Source organism: Camelus dromedarius, chromosome 16, assembly GCF_036321535.1.
Source record: "Camelus dromedarius isolate mCamDro1 chromosome 16, mCamDro1.pat, whole genome shotgun sequence".
Taxonomy (NCBI): domain Eukaryota; kingdom Metazoa; phylum Chordata; class Mammalia; order Artiodactyla; family Camelidae; genus Camelus; species Camelus dromedarius.
In genome coordinates, this window is record NC_087451.1 from 28,415,708 (window position 1) to 28,429,342 (window position 13,635).

Here is a 13,635-nt window from a genome sequence, read left to right on the forward strand (position 1 = left end):
ACGTGTTCAGGAGTCAGACTGAGCGCAGAAGAGGGCTCTCAAGTCCCAGGAGAAGGACGCACAAGGGCTGGCAGGGGTGGCCGTGCCCTCCAATCAAACACCGACCCTTCCCCATACACCCTCAGACCAGGGCCAGGGCAAAACGACACTCACCCGTCAGACACCGAGCTGTGTCCCTGGAGGGGTCGGGGCCGTGCGCTCACCCCGGGCACGTGTGCCTTGCACACCAGCACCCGACTCCGGGCCCGCCAGGCTCAACGGCGGCAATGCCGCGGCTGGGACCTCTGTGGTCGCCTCCAGTGTCGGGGATGCCCACGAGGCACTGAGGACACCCGAGGGCAGGGAACACCGCAGGACAGGGGGACCTTCTGCTATCAACGGCCCCACGATGACGCACCCCCTCCTCTCCCTGCGACACGCGTGCTCAGAATCCCACGTCTGACTCCGTGGAACGTCCCTCTCTTGCTGAGCAGCTGCACGTCTGAAGTGGAGGCTGCAGAGTGGACGACCCTCCCCTGAGAACACAGGGAGGTGCCGGACGACACGGCAGCGGGAAGCCATAGAGGGGGAGGCTGCAGCCAGACGAGGGTCTGGGGTGGAGGCAGGCGGCCATTCAGAGAACCCGGACAGGCCGGCCGACGAGGGTGCGGCTTGGGCAGGAGGCTGGGAGGAGGGGCGGGCTGCCGGACAGATGCTCCGGGGACAAAGAGGGTCACAGGTGACACCTGGCTTTGGGCCCCTTGGCTGAGTGGATGGAGGGCCGCTTTTGGTGTAGGGAGTGGACACCCCAGGCTGGGGCCGCCAGCTTCAAAGTCTGCGGGGTTCGTACACATCCTTCCTCCACACACCGGGGCCCTGAGAAAACATCTGCTGAACGAAGGAAGGGACCCCACGTTCCGGGAAGAGCGGGAGGAGGCGGTCCCCATAGGATGTTCCCAGAGGCAGGGGAGCAGGAGGGAAAGCTTGGCAGTCAGGTCCCGCGGGCCTGCGGGTGAACCGTGGCCCGGCCGAACCTCCCCACTGCAAACTAAGGATGGCCTGTACACTTTGTAAGTGGATGGGAAAAAAAATCCAAAGAAAAATGAGGCTTTGTGGCGTGTGAACACCTTATGAAATTCAAATTCCAGCTCACGAACACAGTCCACCAGAACATGGCCAGCTCCCTTGTTCACGCCCTGTCTGTGGCTACTTTGCAACCACAGACACTGTCCCAGCCGAAAAGCAGAGAACACCCACTACCTGGCGTCTCACAGAGGAGGGTGGAAGGCAGCTGCAGCCTGACTCTGGGGGCAGGCGTGAGGGCTCCGCGGGCGGAGCGCATGGGGGAGCGTGCGTGTGAGCACGTCCCCATTTCCCACACTTTTCCTCTGTCACTTAATACATGTTTCCATTACAGACACACACACAGGCACGGGAACTGAGGTTCACGAAGACCTGGGTTTGAAAGACTGCTGCGGGCCAGCCTGGGAACGTAACTCTGCTAAAGGAAGGTGGTCTGGGGGGAGGGGCAGCTCGGGGCACAGCACGGGCTCAGCACGCACGAGGTCCTGGGTTCCATCCCCAGGGCTTCCGTCGAAAATAAAAAATAAGCCTAATTACTTCCCTACCCGCTAAAATAAATAAATAAATGAAACCAAGGCCTGGTTCTTTAAAAAGAAAAAAGAGAAGGTGTTCTCACTCAAGCCAGACGTCCTGGTGCTGGCGGGCCTGCAGTGCTGGCGCCTCCGCTGGCGCGGCTCTGCCTTCGGGGCCCTGGGGTATTTCAGCAAACGACCGAATGCGCATACCCGCAGCGTTACTTCTCAACTTGCACCGACAGGCTGGCATTTCTGAGCGGAGCTCTTTGTCACGTGCGGGTGCTGGGTGAACAACGAGCCCCTTTCTGGCCTGTTGAACAGTCCCTAACCCTGGACCCTACAGTCCCTCCCGGTCCCCACGGGTCCTGCAGAATCAGAGCCGGAGTCCCGAGTCCTTCCTGGGGCCACACAGGGACCCCCCCCCGCCCCCCCGCAGATCACGACAGTCAGAAGCAGCTCGCATCGTCACCAGCGCCCAGAGCATGCTCTGCGGTGGATGGGTTCCCAAAGAGACGCACACATAACCAAGATCGGAACGTTAATGAAGGCCGTGCCGGCCGAACAGGAGGGTGACTGATGGCACAAATCACTGCAGAAACGGGAATGGAGGGGCCCAGCGGACACGTGAGCTCAACCTCGTCGTCATCGAGGGACACAGCTGACACCACGGCGAGTGCGTCCCGTCCCTCCCTCGGATGTCCCGAGCCTGCAGCAGGACTGGGACGCCGCTCAAGGCCGAGCACGGACGACTCTGCCCCCTCACGGGAACTTCAGGTGAAAGCACAGAGGGGTTCGGCCGGTCCCGCCCAGAACCTGAGAGGGAAGGCTCTGACCTCTGACCTCGCACACGCACTCTCTGAGGGGCCCCGTGCCTCTCAGACGCCAGGAGCCCCTCTGCCCCGTGTGACACCCCGGGCGTCTCCTGGGGGCAGAGACCCCGCTCGGGGGCAGCAGGGGGGTCTGCAGCCTTTCCGGCGACGACTAGCTCCCCCCGACAGCCCGGTCAGACCGGAGCTGAAGGGCGAGGAGGCTCGGCCGCCTGGGAGGACGGCCCCCTGGCCGCCCCCCACTCCGCCGCGCTGATTCTCCAGCCGACCGGGCCCAACGCGGCAGGGCAGGCGGGCGGGGCCGACTCACCGATGAGGGAGTTGAGGGAGGAGTAGGAGCTGACCCGGCGCATCTTGTCGATGGTCTCGAAGGAGAGGATGTACTCCTCGTTCTCGGGGCTGCCCAGGGTGCTGCTGGCGCTGCTGCTGGTGCTCAGGTTCCCGGGGGAGAAGGCCACCGAGCCGCCGGCTGCTGGGACAGCGCCGCGGGCAGGTCAGTGAGCGCCCCCATCCCGGCTCTCCGCGGGGCCGACGCACCCCAGGAGCAGCCGGGCCCCGACAGGCCTGCAGGGTGACTGCCGGCCACCCGGGTCCTGAGCCGCGGCTTCTGCTCACACCCAGGTTAGCAGGTAGCAGAAGTGGGGGCACGTTCAAGAGAAGGTTCCGGAAGACCACCCAGAGCCGCCCATCAAGCCCCCAGCCTCCAGGGCCTTACATTCCTCTGTCAGGCTCAGGTTCTGCAGAGACTTGTTCAGGTTTCTAGCTGTGGTGACAGCGCGGATGTTTCCGTAGGAGCTCACGGAGCGCAGCCTGGGGGTGCAGGGGCTGTCCCGCACCGGGGTCAGACTCCCACCCTCTGGCAGGAGAGAAGGGAGAGGAGGGTTAATGGGGGCTCAGGAGGGAGATGGCCGTGACAGCAGAGGACAGTGGCTTTCCCAGGGACGACATGATGCTTCAGCAGGGCCTCCCACCGGGCAGGTCTCTGACATGGGTGTGGGGATCAGCTGGACAGAGCTGGACGAGGTGAGTGCCCTGGCGAGGGGAGTGTGGGGGTGACTGGGACCCTGCTTATTGTTCTGAGAGGTCAGCTGCAGCCGCCCACACGCACCGGGGCCCCTGAAGTGCCAGGACCGCTGCCCAGGAGCAGGGCAGAGCAGAGGACCCTCCCCGGCCTCTAGCCCCCGGCAGGCCGGCCGCTTCCCTTCCCTGATGGACTGAACGCAGCAGGGGAGGGGCAGCCCAAGACGACGGGATATAAATCTGGTAAAAAGGGTAAGCGTGAGAAAAGGAGCTGCCTGACGTGGCTTGCCAAAACGTGAGACAGACACCGACGTGAGGACTCTTACGGAAGATAGAATGTGTTCCTTTGCGAGCCCAGACGGAAAAGAGTCAGAGGGTCAGAGTGAACCCCTTCCCTGCCCCTTCTGCTCTGCCGGGAAGACGGGCCTCGCAGGAATCCGAGCAGCCAGGACTTAACGTGTGAGCTCGGGGTGCAGCAGAACCGAGGGGACTGCTGACAGCCCTGAGCAGGCGCCCCGGCCGGGCGGAGCCTTGCAGACGCGTGCCCGCAGGGGCCGCATCTGTGGGGGCCGTACCTGCGGCGGCTGGAGAGGGCAGCGGGTAGTTCTTCTCCTCCTCCATGAACTGCAGGGCCACCGTGCAGAAGTTGCTCTCGTACTGAACCACAAGATGACTCAGCGCCACCACCAGCTCCTGCCGGGAGAAGGGACAGCAGCACTGACGGGACGGCAGAGACGCGCACACGGGCGCCAAGCGCTCGAGCCAGCACGGAAGAGGAGGGGGAGACAGAGCCGCGCTCGGACCACAACAGGGCTGCCTGCTCAGCGAGGCCCTGCAGCGCCCGTGTGGGCAGAAGGGCTGAACAGCCACGTGGTCAAGGTCCCCCCTCAGAGGGACGCTCTGGACACCAGCGGAGGCATTGCTGACCGTGAGGGGTGAGCGGCACGACTGAGGGCCTTGTAGGGACGCAGGACAAAGGCCAGGGAAGAGCCCTCCGGCTTCCTATGGTCAACACCATGGCCGGGCTGACGATGGTCATGACCAGACTGACAGCTGGGAGAGCGTGTGCTCCCCGGTCATCACGGTGGGCCTGTGCACGTGAAGCCGCCCTGACTAAACGCAGGACTCCCTCAGGGACAACAGCCCCTAAAAGGCAGTGAGGAGGCTCCACAAGCCCCCAGGGCCAGCTGCCTCCTCGAGGAGATGAATTCCGCTCACTGCTCGGGGATGGCTGGTGCCATGTGCGCCCGGAGGCCTGCAGGCCTGCAGGCTCCAGGAAGTGACCTGGCCGCAGCTCGCCCAGCCTCTCCCATCACTAGTCAGGTGGTTCCCAGAACTGTCTTACTGCGCAGTTTAGAAAAGCACTTAGCAGAAGGCCGAGGCCTGAGGGCCCCTTCCTGCTGCGCGGACCCCCACCCCCCGAGGCTGGGAGGGCTCTGCCCAGGCCCCAAGGTCTCGGCGGCAGCCAGCCCGATGGGCGTGGGACGGGGCCAGGGTCCTCTCGTCAGCACCCCTCCTCTTCTGCGAAGTTCCTCCCACCTCTGCCTCACGCACTCCTTGACCCCGGCATGTGTGTCCTTACTCCAAACCCACCCCTCGCGGGCCCGCCTCCCTTAGCATTCCAGGATGGCCACGCGCTCCCCAAGTGCTCCCAGAGCCCACAAGACTTGCCCAGGACCTGCTGGCCCCACCCCTTTCCGCTCGCCCCGCGGGCACCCTGGTCTGTACCAGGAGCAGAAACTGCTGGTGGCTCCGGCTGGGCCTTAAGCTGCCCTGCCCCATTGCTCCCCAGCGGTTCTGCCCCCACCTGGCAGGTCTGAGCCTAACGACCCTGGGCAGGGGGCTGTTGAGAGGCCCCGTGGGCCCTCCTGGAGAAGGCGAAGCCTGTACTGTCTTCGAAAAGCGCTTGCTGTCTCCACCCTCTGGAGTGGTGAAAAGGCTGCTGGACCTGAGGCAGCTTAACTGGTTCCGGGGACTCGGATCCTTTGATTCGGGTGAAGTGGAGATGGGGGGGGAGGTTGAGGGCAAGGCCCACACGGAGCAGCCATGGGTCAAGTCTTTCCTGCTGGGCGGCAGCCTTGGGCCCTGGCCCTCAGAGGTCCTCAGAGGCCTGCAGTCGGGTCTGGCCAGGGTGCAAGCTGGGCGCCAGGCTCGCGTTAACCTTAGACCTTGGAAGCAGACTGACTTGGTGCTGGCACCATCAGACGTGAGACCCTTTCCTGGCAGAGCCGGTCCCGCCTCCTCCACGCTGCAGCCCCCCGGCTCACACTCAGAACACGCAGGCCTAGCCCACACAACCCCCGAGGAGCCAGGACTCCCGCTCTGGGCCTGGGCACCCGCTGTCCCCTCGGCCTGGAAAGGCTCAGCCCCGCCTGGTTCAGGCCTCGCTCAGGTGCCTCCCCAAGCACCTACATCACCCCAGGCTCCCCCAACTCTACCATCCCCGACCCTCCTTCGGAGCAGTCGCCACCTTCAGATCAACACCTGTCTGCCTGTCTCCAAGTGCAAGTTCCGGAGGCCTAGCGGCCCAGGGCCCAGCACACAGGAGGCATTTAACCGGTATCTGCTGACGAATTAAGTCTCCTCCCTTCAGATACAGCACGATCGTTAACAGACGGTTTGTTTTAAATGAGCTGCCGTCGGGATCCAGGGATGTGACGCCTGGGCATGCGCACGGCCGGGTGGAGCCTAGTTAACGCTCCGCTGTGGTCGGCTGCAGGGCAGGACAGTGTGTCCCCAGGGCCGCCCCGACTCTTGAGTTCCCACGACGAGCGACTGGCTGACGTCCGATTTGGCCCACGGTCACGAAGTGCCACTCTCGGCTCCCATAACTGCAGGGACGGAGCAGCGTCTGCTCCACCGAGACGCTCTCTGGGCTTGCCAAGAGGCTCATCTCCGACCCGGCCCCGTTGCCTCCACCAGAGACTGGACCCCGGGCACCGATGGGGAAGCGCCCTCTGACGCTGTTCATCAGGTCAGGGTGGACTCAGACGTCTGTTAAGGGAGGGGCCCGGGTACGGCTCCCCTGTGGGTCTGTGGTTACCAAACAAACGTGAATGAGAGCTGAAGGAACCACCTGTGTCCTGCCCTCCCGGCTGAGGGTGCGCTGGGCGAGGGGCTGGGCCGGCAGCCCTGGGGAAAGGCAGGGTGACAGCGGGGCCCCAGGCCTGCCCCCAGCCTGGCCCTTCTCCATGAGGTGCGGGCGGCGTGCTGACTGGGCAGTCTGGATCCTGCACCTCCTGGACAAGTTCAAGTTCAAAAGGGTTCCAGGGGCTGACAGGAATTTGCTGACTCGATTTATCACGTAATCTCATTAAACAGTCAACAAGCTTAAAAGCCTTCCCTCTGCTGTCACTGCCGCCTCCTCCAGGACACCGTGCTGCCACCGTGCAGAGGAAACGGGGCGACCTCTCTACATTTGAGACATATGGCGCTAGGGAACCCTGCAAAACACGCGGCTTCTCGTTTTCCTAGGACTCACTCAAGCCTTAGCTGAGATCAGCTTACGGAGCGCGGTGCCCAGAGCTGGGTCCCATTTGGGACCCCCGGCCCCGGGTCTCTGACAAATCCAACCTCCCCACTCCTGGGGCACAGGGACCTCAGACACGCTGACAAGCAGCCTGACACTGCAAGGTCACACCTAGGACAACGCTGCCCTCCTGGTCACCTGGGACAGTCTCTGCTCCCAAGTCCACCCTGAAGCACGGCCAGCGGCCAGCAGTGTGCCCCCCATGACCCTTTTTGGCTGGGGGAGGGGAGGGGGGCTGAGCTGTGCTGAGCTGACTTCTGACAGGGGCGTGAGACCGTGCGGGGAAGTCGTGGTACTTGTACACCTGAACAGACAGTACGAGTTTCAACTGCGTAAGACGGTTCCGTTCAGCCGCCGGCAAGCACAGGGGCAGGGCGGGAGCCCACTGCGCGAACCCCTCCGTCTGTCCGTGGGTGGCTACTGCTCTTCTGAGTCTCCGTGTGTGTATGTGCTGCTCCCAGGCAGGAAGAGCTACCATGCAAGCTGCCGGGAGACGCAGCCTGCTAAACGCCTGTAAGGGAAGCAGGCACCCGAGTATCTGCTGAGGAGACGCGCTCCGGAGAGAACTGAACACCTGAGGCCGGCTCCCCGCGGGAGCGGCCAGGGCTCTGAGCGGTGCTGTGCGCAGGTGGTGGTGCTCAGGGCTCCCAGCGGGCGGGGGCCACGCACCTTGCGGACCACGGGGCTGCCGTCATTGATCAGCTGGGCCAGCATCATGGCCACGTTGTGGTCGATGGTGGTGGAGTGGTCCGTCCTCTCCGCAGAGTTGCCCACGAACGTGCCGAGCGCGAAGACCGCTGCACAGCGCACCTGCAGGCGGACAGGGCGGCGGTCACGCCCCGGCTGGCTGTTTGGGCCTGAGCTCTGGCCAGGCCCCGTGGGCCGACCTGTCACGGCCCCCTCGGCCAAGCTCTGCCCACGAGGACGAGCAGGAGCTGGGGAGGAGCAGGAGGCATGTCGCCGACCCACCTGAGTGCCAGGTGGCGGGCTGTGCAGGCAGGAACTCTGGGGTCAGAGCCCTGACCAGGTGCGGGGTGACCAGGGAGGGAGAGGGTCAGGGAGAGGGGACGAGGGTGGGCAGGGCGGGCCTCTGCGGGGGCTGCGGTCTCCGTGCCGCCCCTTCCCGGGGTGGGGGGGACTCACCTCGGGGATGGGGTCGGAGAGGAGGCTGCACAGCTTCTCGTGCGCGCTGTCCCGCACCCCGCACCAACGCGCCGAGTCGAAGTTCTGCCAGATGCGCCCCAGGCAGATGCCCACCCACTGGCGCAGCAGCGGGTGGGGGTCGTTGAGCTGCTCCAGGCAGATGGCGATCAGGTTGCCCTGGAGACAGGCCTCCTGCGGGAAGGGCCACGCGCGTGTCACCCCGACCCGCCTGGGGCGGGGGGGGGGGCCGGGCTGGACCCCCCCCCCGTCACTCGGGAGACTTGCTCAACCCTCCTCATTTGAAACCCCACCCACTTCACGTCACCCTGCAGACGGCGGCTAAATCGATGGTCCGGCCCCCACCCACCCCCACGGCGCCCCCGGGGCAGACGTGCTCCCGTACCTGCCCACCCCACCCCCACCCCCACCCCCGAGGTCACTGCTTCATTAGACGTCCAGAACCGCAGTTCCTCTGGCCCCCAAAGACAGGGGCTCAGGGCGGGGCCGCACAGGACACCCACCTGCCCGGTGTTGTAGCTGTTGACGATCACAGCCAGGATGAAGGCTGTCATGGTCCTGTGCTCAGCCTGGAAAAGAGACGTCACTGCGAGTCGGCACTGCCCTTCTCCATGGCGGGGACTCCTCGTTCCCACACCTCCAGAGCCGTGATGCTGAGCCCTACGTGCAGCTGAGGTAGGGGACCCAGCTTTACTATCTTCCGATTTGAGTCCACAAAGGGGAACAGCCCTTTCAAAAGGGCCTGGCAGCCCCGGGCGGGCCTCTCGGAGGACAGGTGGGTCCCTGACGCACTGAAGGCCTCTCTGAGGCTGCCCCCTCGGAGGCCGTCCTGGTGATCCCGGGCCCTGGCCACCCCCGCCCCGCCCAACCTGTGGAAGCGAGCCGCCCAGTGCAGCACGCTGGTGGCAAGGTGACCGAGCACTGCCCTAAGTCGGCCTCACCTCTCCCGCTCCCGGTCCTCAGGGGGACGGACCACTCTCGTCCCTCCTCTCCTCAGCGCTCCCTGACTTGGACACCAGCCTGCGTCTACCTGTTAGTGGCGCCTCGCGTTTCTAACATGCAGGCTGGACCCCTGAAGTGGGTCACCCTCCGCGTCTTGCGGGGACTCCGAGGCTCCTCCTCGCCGTCAGCCCCTCACACGAGGGGTGCCGGCTTACCCTCGCAGCCGTGCTCACTGAGATAACAGTGTCTGCTGGTGCCTGGCTCCCCTCCCTGGGCCCCACTCCCTCCTGAAATGTGGTGTTCTTGGCCGCCTCAGTGGGGTCGGCACAAGGGTCCGGGGTGACGGTTCCTCCGGGCTGTGAGACCTCTCGGCGGTCTTCGTTCGTTACTCTGACGACTGCAGAAACCCTCCTCTTTATCCTGGTTACTTTCGAGGTTTTTCCTCTTGCCTTTGACGTCTCTGCTTCATGACGATGAGTCTTTGTATGGATTTGTTCTTATTTAATCTTCTCAAGACTCACTGTCCTTCCTCAACCTGAAAACTCATTTCTTCTTTTGATCTGGAGAAGCCCCCGCCACCACCCGCCCGGCCGTGCGTCTCTGCTGCTGTCTCCAGCTCTCCCTGCGGCTGGGGGGTCGGCGTCGGAGCCGGCGAGCCCCACACGCCGGCCTTCAGGCCCCTTCCCATCTCCCGCCTCGTGCTTCCCCCAGGGCTTCCTTTACTGGCCGCGACACTCTGCTGTTTAACTCGCCCACGGAGCTTCCAGTTACGGTGCCTGTCTTCCATCATGGGTTCTTTTTGTTTTCCCCCAAATCTGCCTTTTTATTAAAAGACTCTAGTTGGTCATTTTTGAGGACGACTGAAGAGGACGGAGAGCGTGGTGACACCAGGCACGGATGTACTCTGAAGAAGCAACACAATGGTTGATTGTTGGACGTAAGTGAAGCCACCTGCGGGTTAAACCTTTCTAAACACACTTATCCGTGTCGCTCTCCAAGCCTCGTCAGGGAGCCCCGGTTCCAGCTCCCGGGGGCAGGCCCTCCACCATGCCAGCTCCGCTTCATCCCCTCGTGCTGGCCCCTGGAACCCGCACGCCTGGCGCGGGCCTCTGTGCCCCGCCGCGCAGGTGCCCTGCAGACAGGGCGGCCTTTGCCCTTCCAGGCAGGCCCCGAGGCTGCACATTTATCTCCGTGGGGGGTGTCTCCGCTTCTCGCGAGGCCTCTCCGGGCTTTGTTCCCAGATGTGCACGGCAGACGGACCAGCTCTTTTCGTCCACGTCTGGTGACAGGCACCTCGCCCCCAGGCCCGTGCGCCCGTGCGCCCGTGCGGAGCCCGGGGTCCCTGTGACGCCGCCCGTCCCACCGCGTCCCTCCTCTGGCTTGGTTTTGGCACATGGGGATTTCCTTTCCTTTGTTTCAAATCTGTGTCCTCAGAACCCCCAGGTGTGTGTAGCTGCAGCGGGGCCGATCCATCGGCATCGCTCACCGTCCGACTCTCCCTGGAGAGCGGGCAGGTGGCCGCTTCCCACGCTCGTGCAAAGCATTGCATCACCTGCCTGTGGCGACGCCAAGCACCACACTCAAGTTAAAGCACACAGGTTGTATTTATCTTTTCTATGACCGTCCTGTGTTTAATGTTCTCTGGATTTAAAAAAATCTGTTTTTTATTATCATCATCATTTAGTTTAGAAGACCAGCTAGAGGGCGAGATCACACACAGAAGTTCCTTTACACAACCTAAGCCGCCTGAGCCCGTGAGAGCGAGCCGTTACGCTGACAAAACTAAGTTATACTAAGTCGTTACTTAGGGTGAGGACTCTGCCCTCTACATTGTGCTAGGAGCTAGAAGGAGGGAACATAGAAGTGAATTAAAAACTGTTTACAGGAAGTCACTCTATACGTTATTTGTGGATTATGAATTTATAAATAACTTAACACAATAAAGCATACTGAAAACGTGGACGTCCTTCCTTCCTTCCCCTCCCGTCCTGACTCAAGGCGCACGGCCTCCCGTCCCGGCCAGGACCACCCCGGTCTCTCGGGTGTACGAGTGCCCCGGTCTAACTCAGCGGCCAGCATGCGCTGGAGCGGGGATGCCACTCCACTGCAAAGGCATGCCAGGAAACGGACTCAGGGGAACCACCAGCCCAGCCCATGTGTCAGGGTTCACTGCGACTCTCATGCAGAGAAGCAGCAACTGAGACAACGTGTCAGGAAGCAAAGGGCGCCGCCTGCGGGGGCGTCGGCGGGCCAGCACCCCGGGGCCCTCTGCTTGGAGGGCTCCTGCAGCGCCCCCGCGAGACGGGCCGCGGGAGCTCGAGCGCGGGGCCTGGAGAGCGGGGCGTGGTCCTTACCGGCATGTAGGGGTCCGCCAGGACCGAGAGGAAGTACTTGTGGCCGTTGTCCTTCACCAGGTCGGCCTGGCACGACTGTGGGGAGACAGGAGAGACAGTGAGCGCAGGCACCTGGAAGGGTGCCCTCCTCTTCTGGGGATGCGTGAACAAACGAACACGCAACGAATACTTCACGCCTTAACATTTTCTCAAGTCCAGTTTCCATTTGAAAAAACAGCGAGAGTGCGTTTTCCCTGGCGTGGGAAGCGGCTGGCACCTCACACGCCCTCAGAAGCACGGCAGCTCCTGATGGGTGGAGGTCCCTGGCCTCCAGGCTAGTTCCCTGGAGGCCCCCTCCCCGTGCTAGCCCGGGGCCCATGCGCCCCTCCTCACGCCTGGCACCTGAAACCACCCCGCTTCTGCAGCCCCCAGCCCAGCCCGCAGCTGTCTCGTGCCTTTGCTGGGACTTATGTAGTCTGTGTGGGTATAATATTTACAAATCACTTGGGTCACACGGTTACATTTTAACAGGTGCTTCCTAGGGGCCCCACTCCTGCCCCAGGGGAACAACTCCAAGTGGAAAGTGCATTTAGTGCTGGCAGGTCTGTGTGGATGCGCTCACCTGCCCAGCAGGGTTCAGGACCACGGGCTGGGGCCTGGAGGAGACCGCCAAGCGGCTGTGGCCCACGGGGAGGAGGGGGGTCCAGGGGGAGGAGGCGCCCAGCTAGGGGCACCGGATGAAACACGTGACCTGCGGAAGCGCAACGCGGCCCCGCAGCGCAGTGTACAAGCCACAGACGCTCTCGCTCTGGGAAAGGCTGACCCACGGAACACGGCCACGCCGTTCACTGGGCTCCGGGGGAATATCCAGAAAACCTGCCCCCAACATTGAGGGTAACGCGTCCCTAGGGAGATGCTGAATTCCGGCAGCTCCCGGCGTGCTCCGCTCCAGGGGGTGAAGGCTGCTCAGAAGAGGGGTCAGCATCTTAAGGCCTGAGTCTCAGACGGCACTGCCACACGGCCCCGGCTCTCGGGGCGCCCGCTGGCTGGGGCAGGGCCTGTGCGAAGCCCTCTCAGGGGCCCGTGGGTGTGCACACGGAATGTGCTGTTCACTGCAGCCCGGAGCCCTGCCCCCCACCTCCCCCGCCGCTCCACTCCCCGGGCTGCTCTGATAACGAGCTGTTGTCAGTCACATCAACAAACTAATAAGGTAGCTACTGGACTCGGCTGTTTCACTGGGAACTGAGCGAGGCAGAGGGGCGGTTGGGAGCAGGGCACCGGGGCTCGGGTTAGCAAGCTGGTCCCTGGGGCCAGGGAAGCCAATTAAGCGTAAGCTTTCAAGTCACTCCCAGAAGGGACCCCTCGCTCTGAATGAGGTTTTGACAAGTGAGCTCAGAGGCGTCAGCGTGAGGCCCCCTCTGCAGAGACTCGTCCAGAAGTGCCGGGAGAGGGCACGGGGGCGGCCTGCAGCCTAGAGCCCGCGCCCGAGGACACAGTCACCTTTATTCTTACACCAGAGGCTTGTCAAGCCAAATCGAGGCCCACACATTCACAGTGAGGCTCCTGAAGCACAGAGCGATGAAGTGTCACCAAGTCCCATCCTCCAAGTTGACGCTGAGGCACACGTCAGAGCACCTGAAGCTGCAGCTTCAATGCACCTTCGGCATCAGAGACGGTGACGATGTTTACACTAAAAGGTCTGTTTGGACGAGGCTGTCAGGCAGGTAGGAACCACCAAACACGCTCTCTGGTCACGCCCACCCTCACGGCCAGCCCTCAGCGGGTGTCCTTATGAACCGGTTTAGAATCTGCTCAGATTCTCACATCAGCCACCTCAGCCCTGTCTGTGTCCACACCTGTGGGCTGGCAGGCGGGCTGGGGACCTGCAGGGCACGGCTCTGGCTCTCAGAGGACGCTGGGACACAGGCCACCGGGCCCCGCTCACCTTCCTGTCCTCCCGCCTGGGGCCGAGTGCCTCCTCATAAGGAAGAGAAAGCAGTCCTTTTAACAGCAAAGGCCCAGCAACGCTGGCATAGGCGGGGGGGAGAGGCTCTGCCAACCCGACCGCCTCCAGGGAGCTGCTTCCAAAGGCTCGATCTGTGTCTGTCTGTCTGTCTGTTCTCACAGGGTCAGGCTGCAGGTGTGACTGCTTAAGGCCGGAGGCGAGGACGAGCCTGGATGCGAAACGGTTTTTCCTAAGCAGGTGACCTCCCCCGCCCCGCCAGCTCTGATGCTTCCGTCTCAGG

General features: G+C 63.2%; 1 protein-coding gene across 6 annotated transcripts in view; it reads right to left on the reverse strand.

Annotated features, from left to right (window-relative positions):
- The window catches only part of RPTOR (regulatory associated protein of MTOR complex 1), a 235,351-nt gene that overhangs the window by 38,462 nt on the left and 183,254 nt on the right, over positions 1-13,635 (reverse strand). For 5 of the 6 annotated variants that reach the window (XM_064495402.1, XM_064495406.1, XM_064495403.1 and 2 more), the window contains 7 exons: positions 11,411-11,485; positions 8,618-8,683; positions 8,097-8,288; positions 7,623-7,763; positions 4,000-4,117; positions 3,120-3,260; positions 2,715-2,876 (listed from right to left, as the gene is read on the reverse strand). In XM_064495402.1, the coding sequence (XP_064351472.1) occupies positions 2,715-2,876; positions 3,120-3,260; positions 4,000-4,117; positions 7,623-7,763; positions 8,097-8,288; positions 8,618-8,683; positions 11,411-11,485 (895 nt within the window). The remainder of the gene's footprint in view (positions 1-2,714; positions 2,877-3,119; positions 3,261-3,999; positions 4,118-7,622; positions 7,764-8,096; positions 8,289-8,617; positions 8,684-11,410; positions 11,486-13,635) is intronic. The other variant, XM_031469283.2, reaches the window with a different exon arrangement.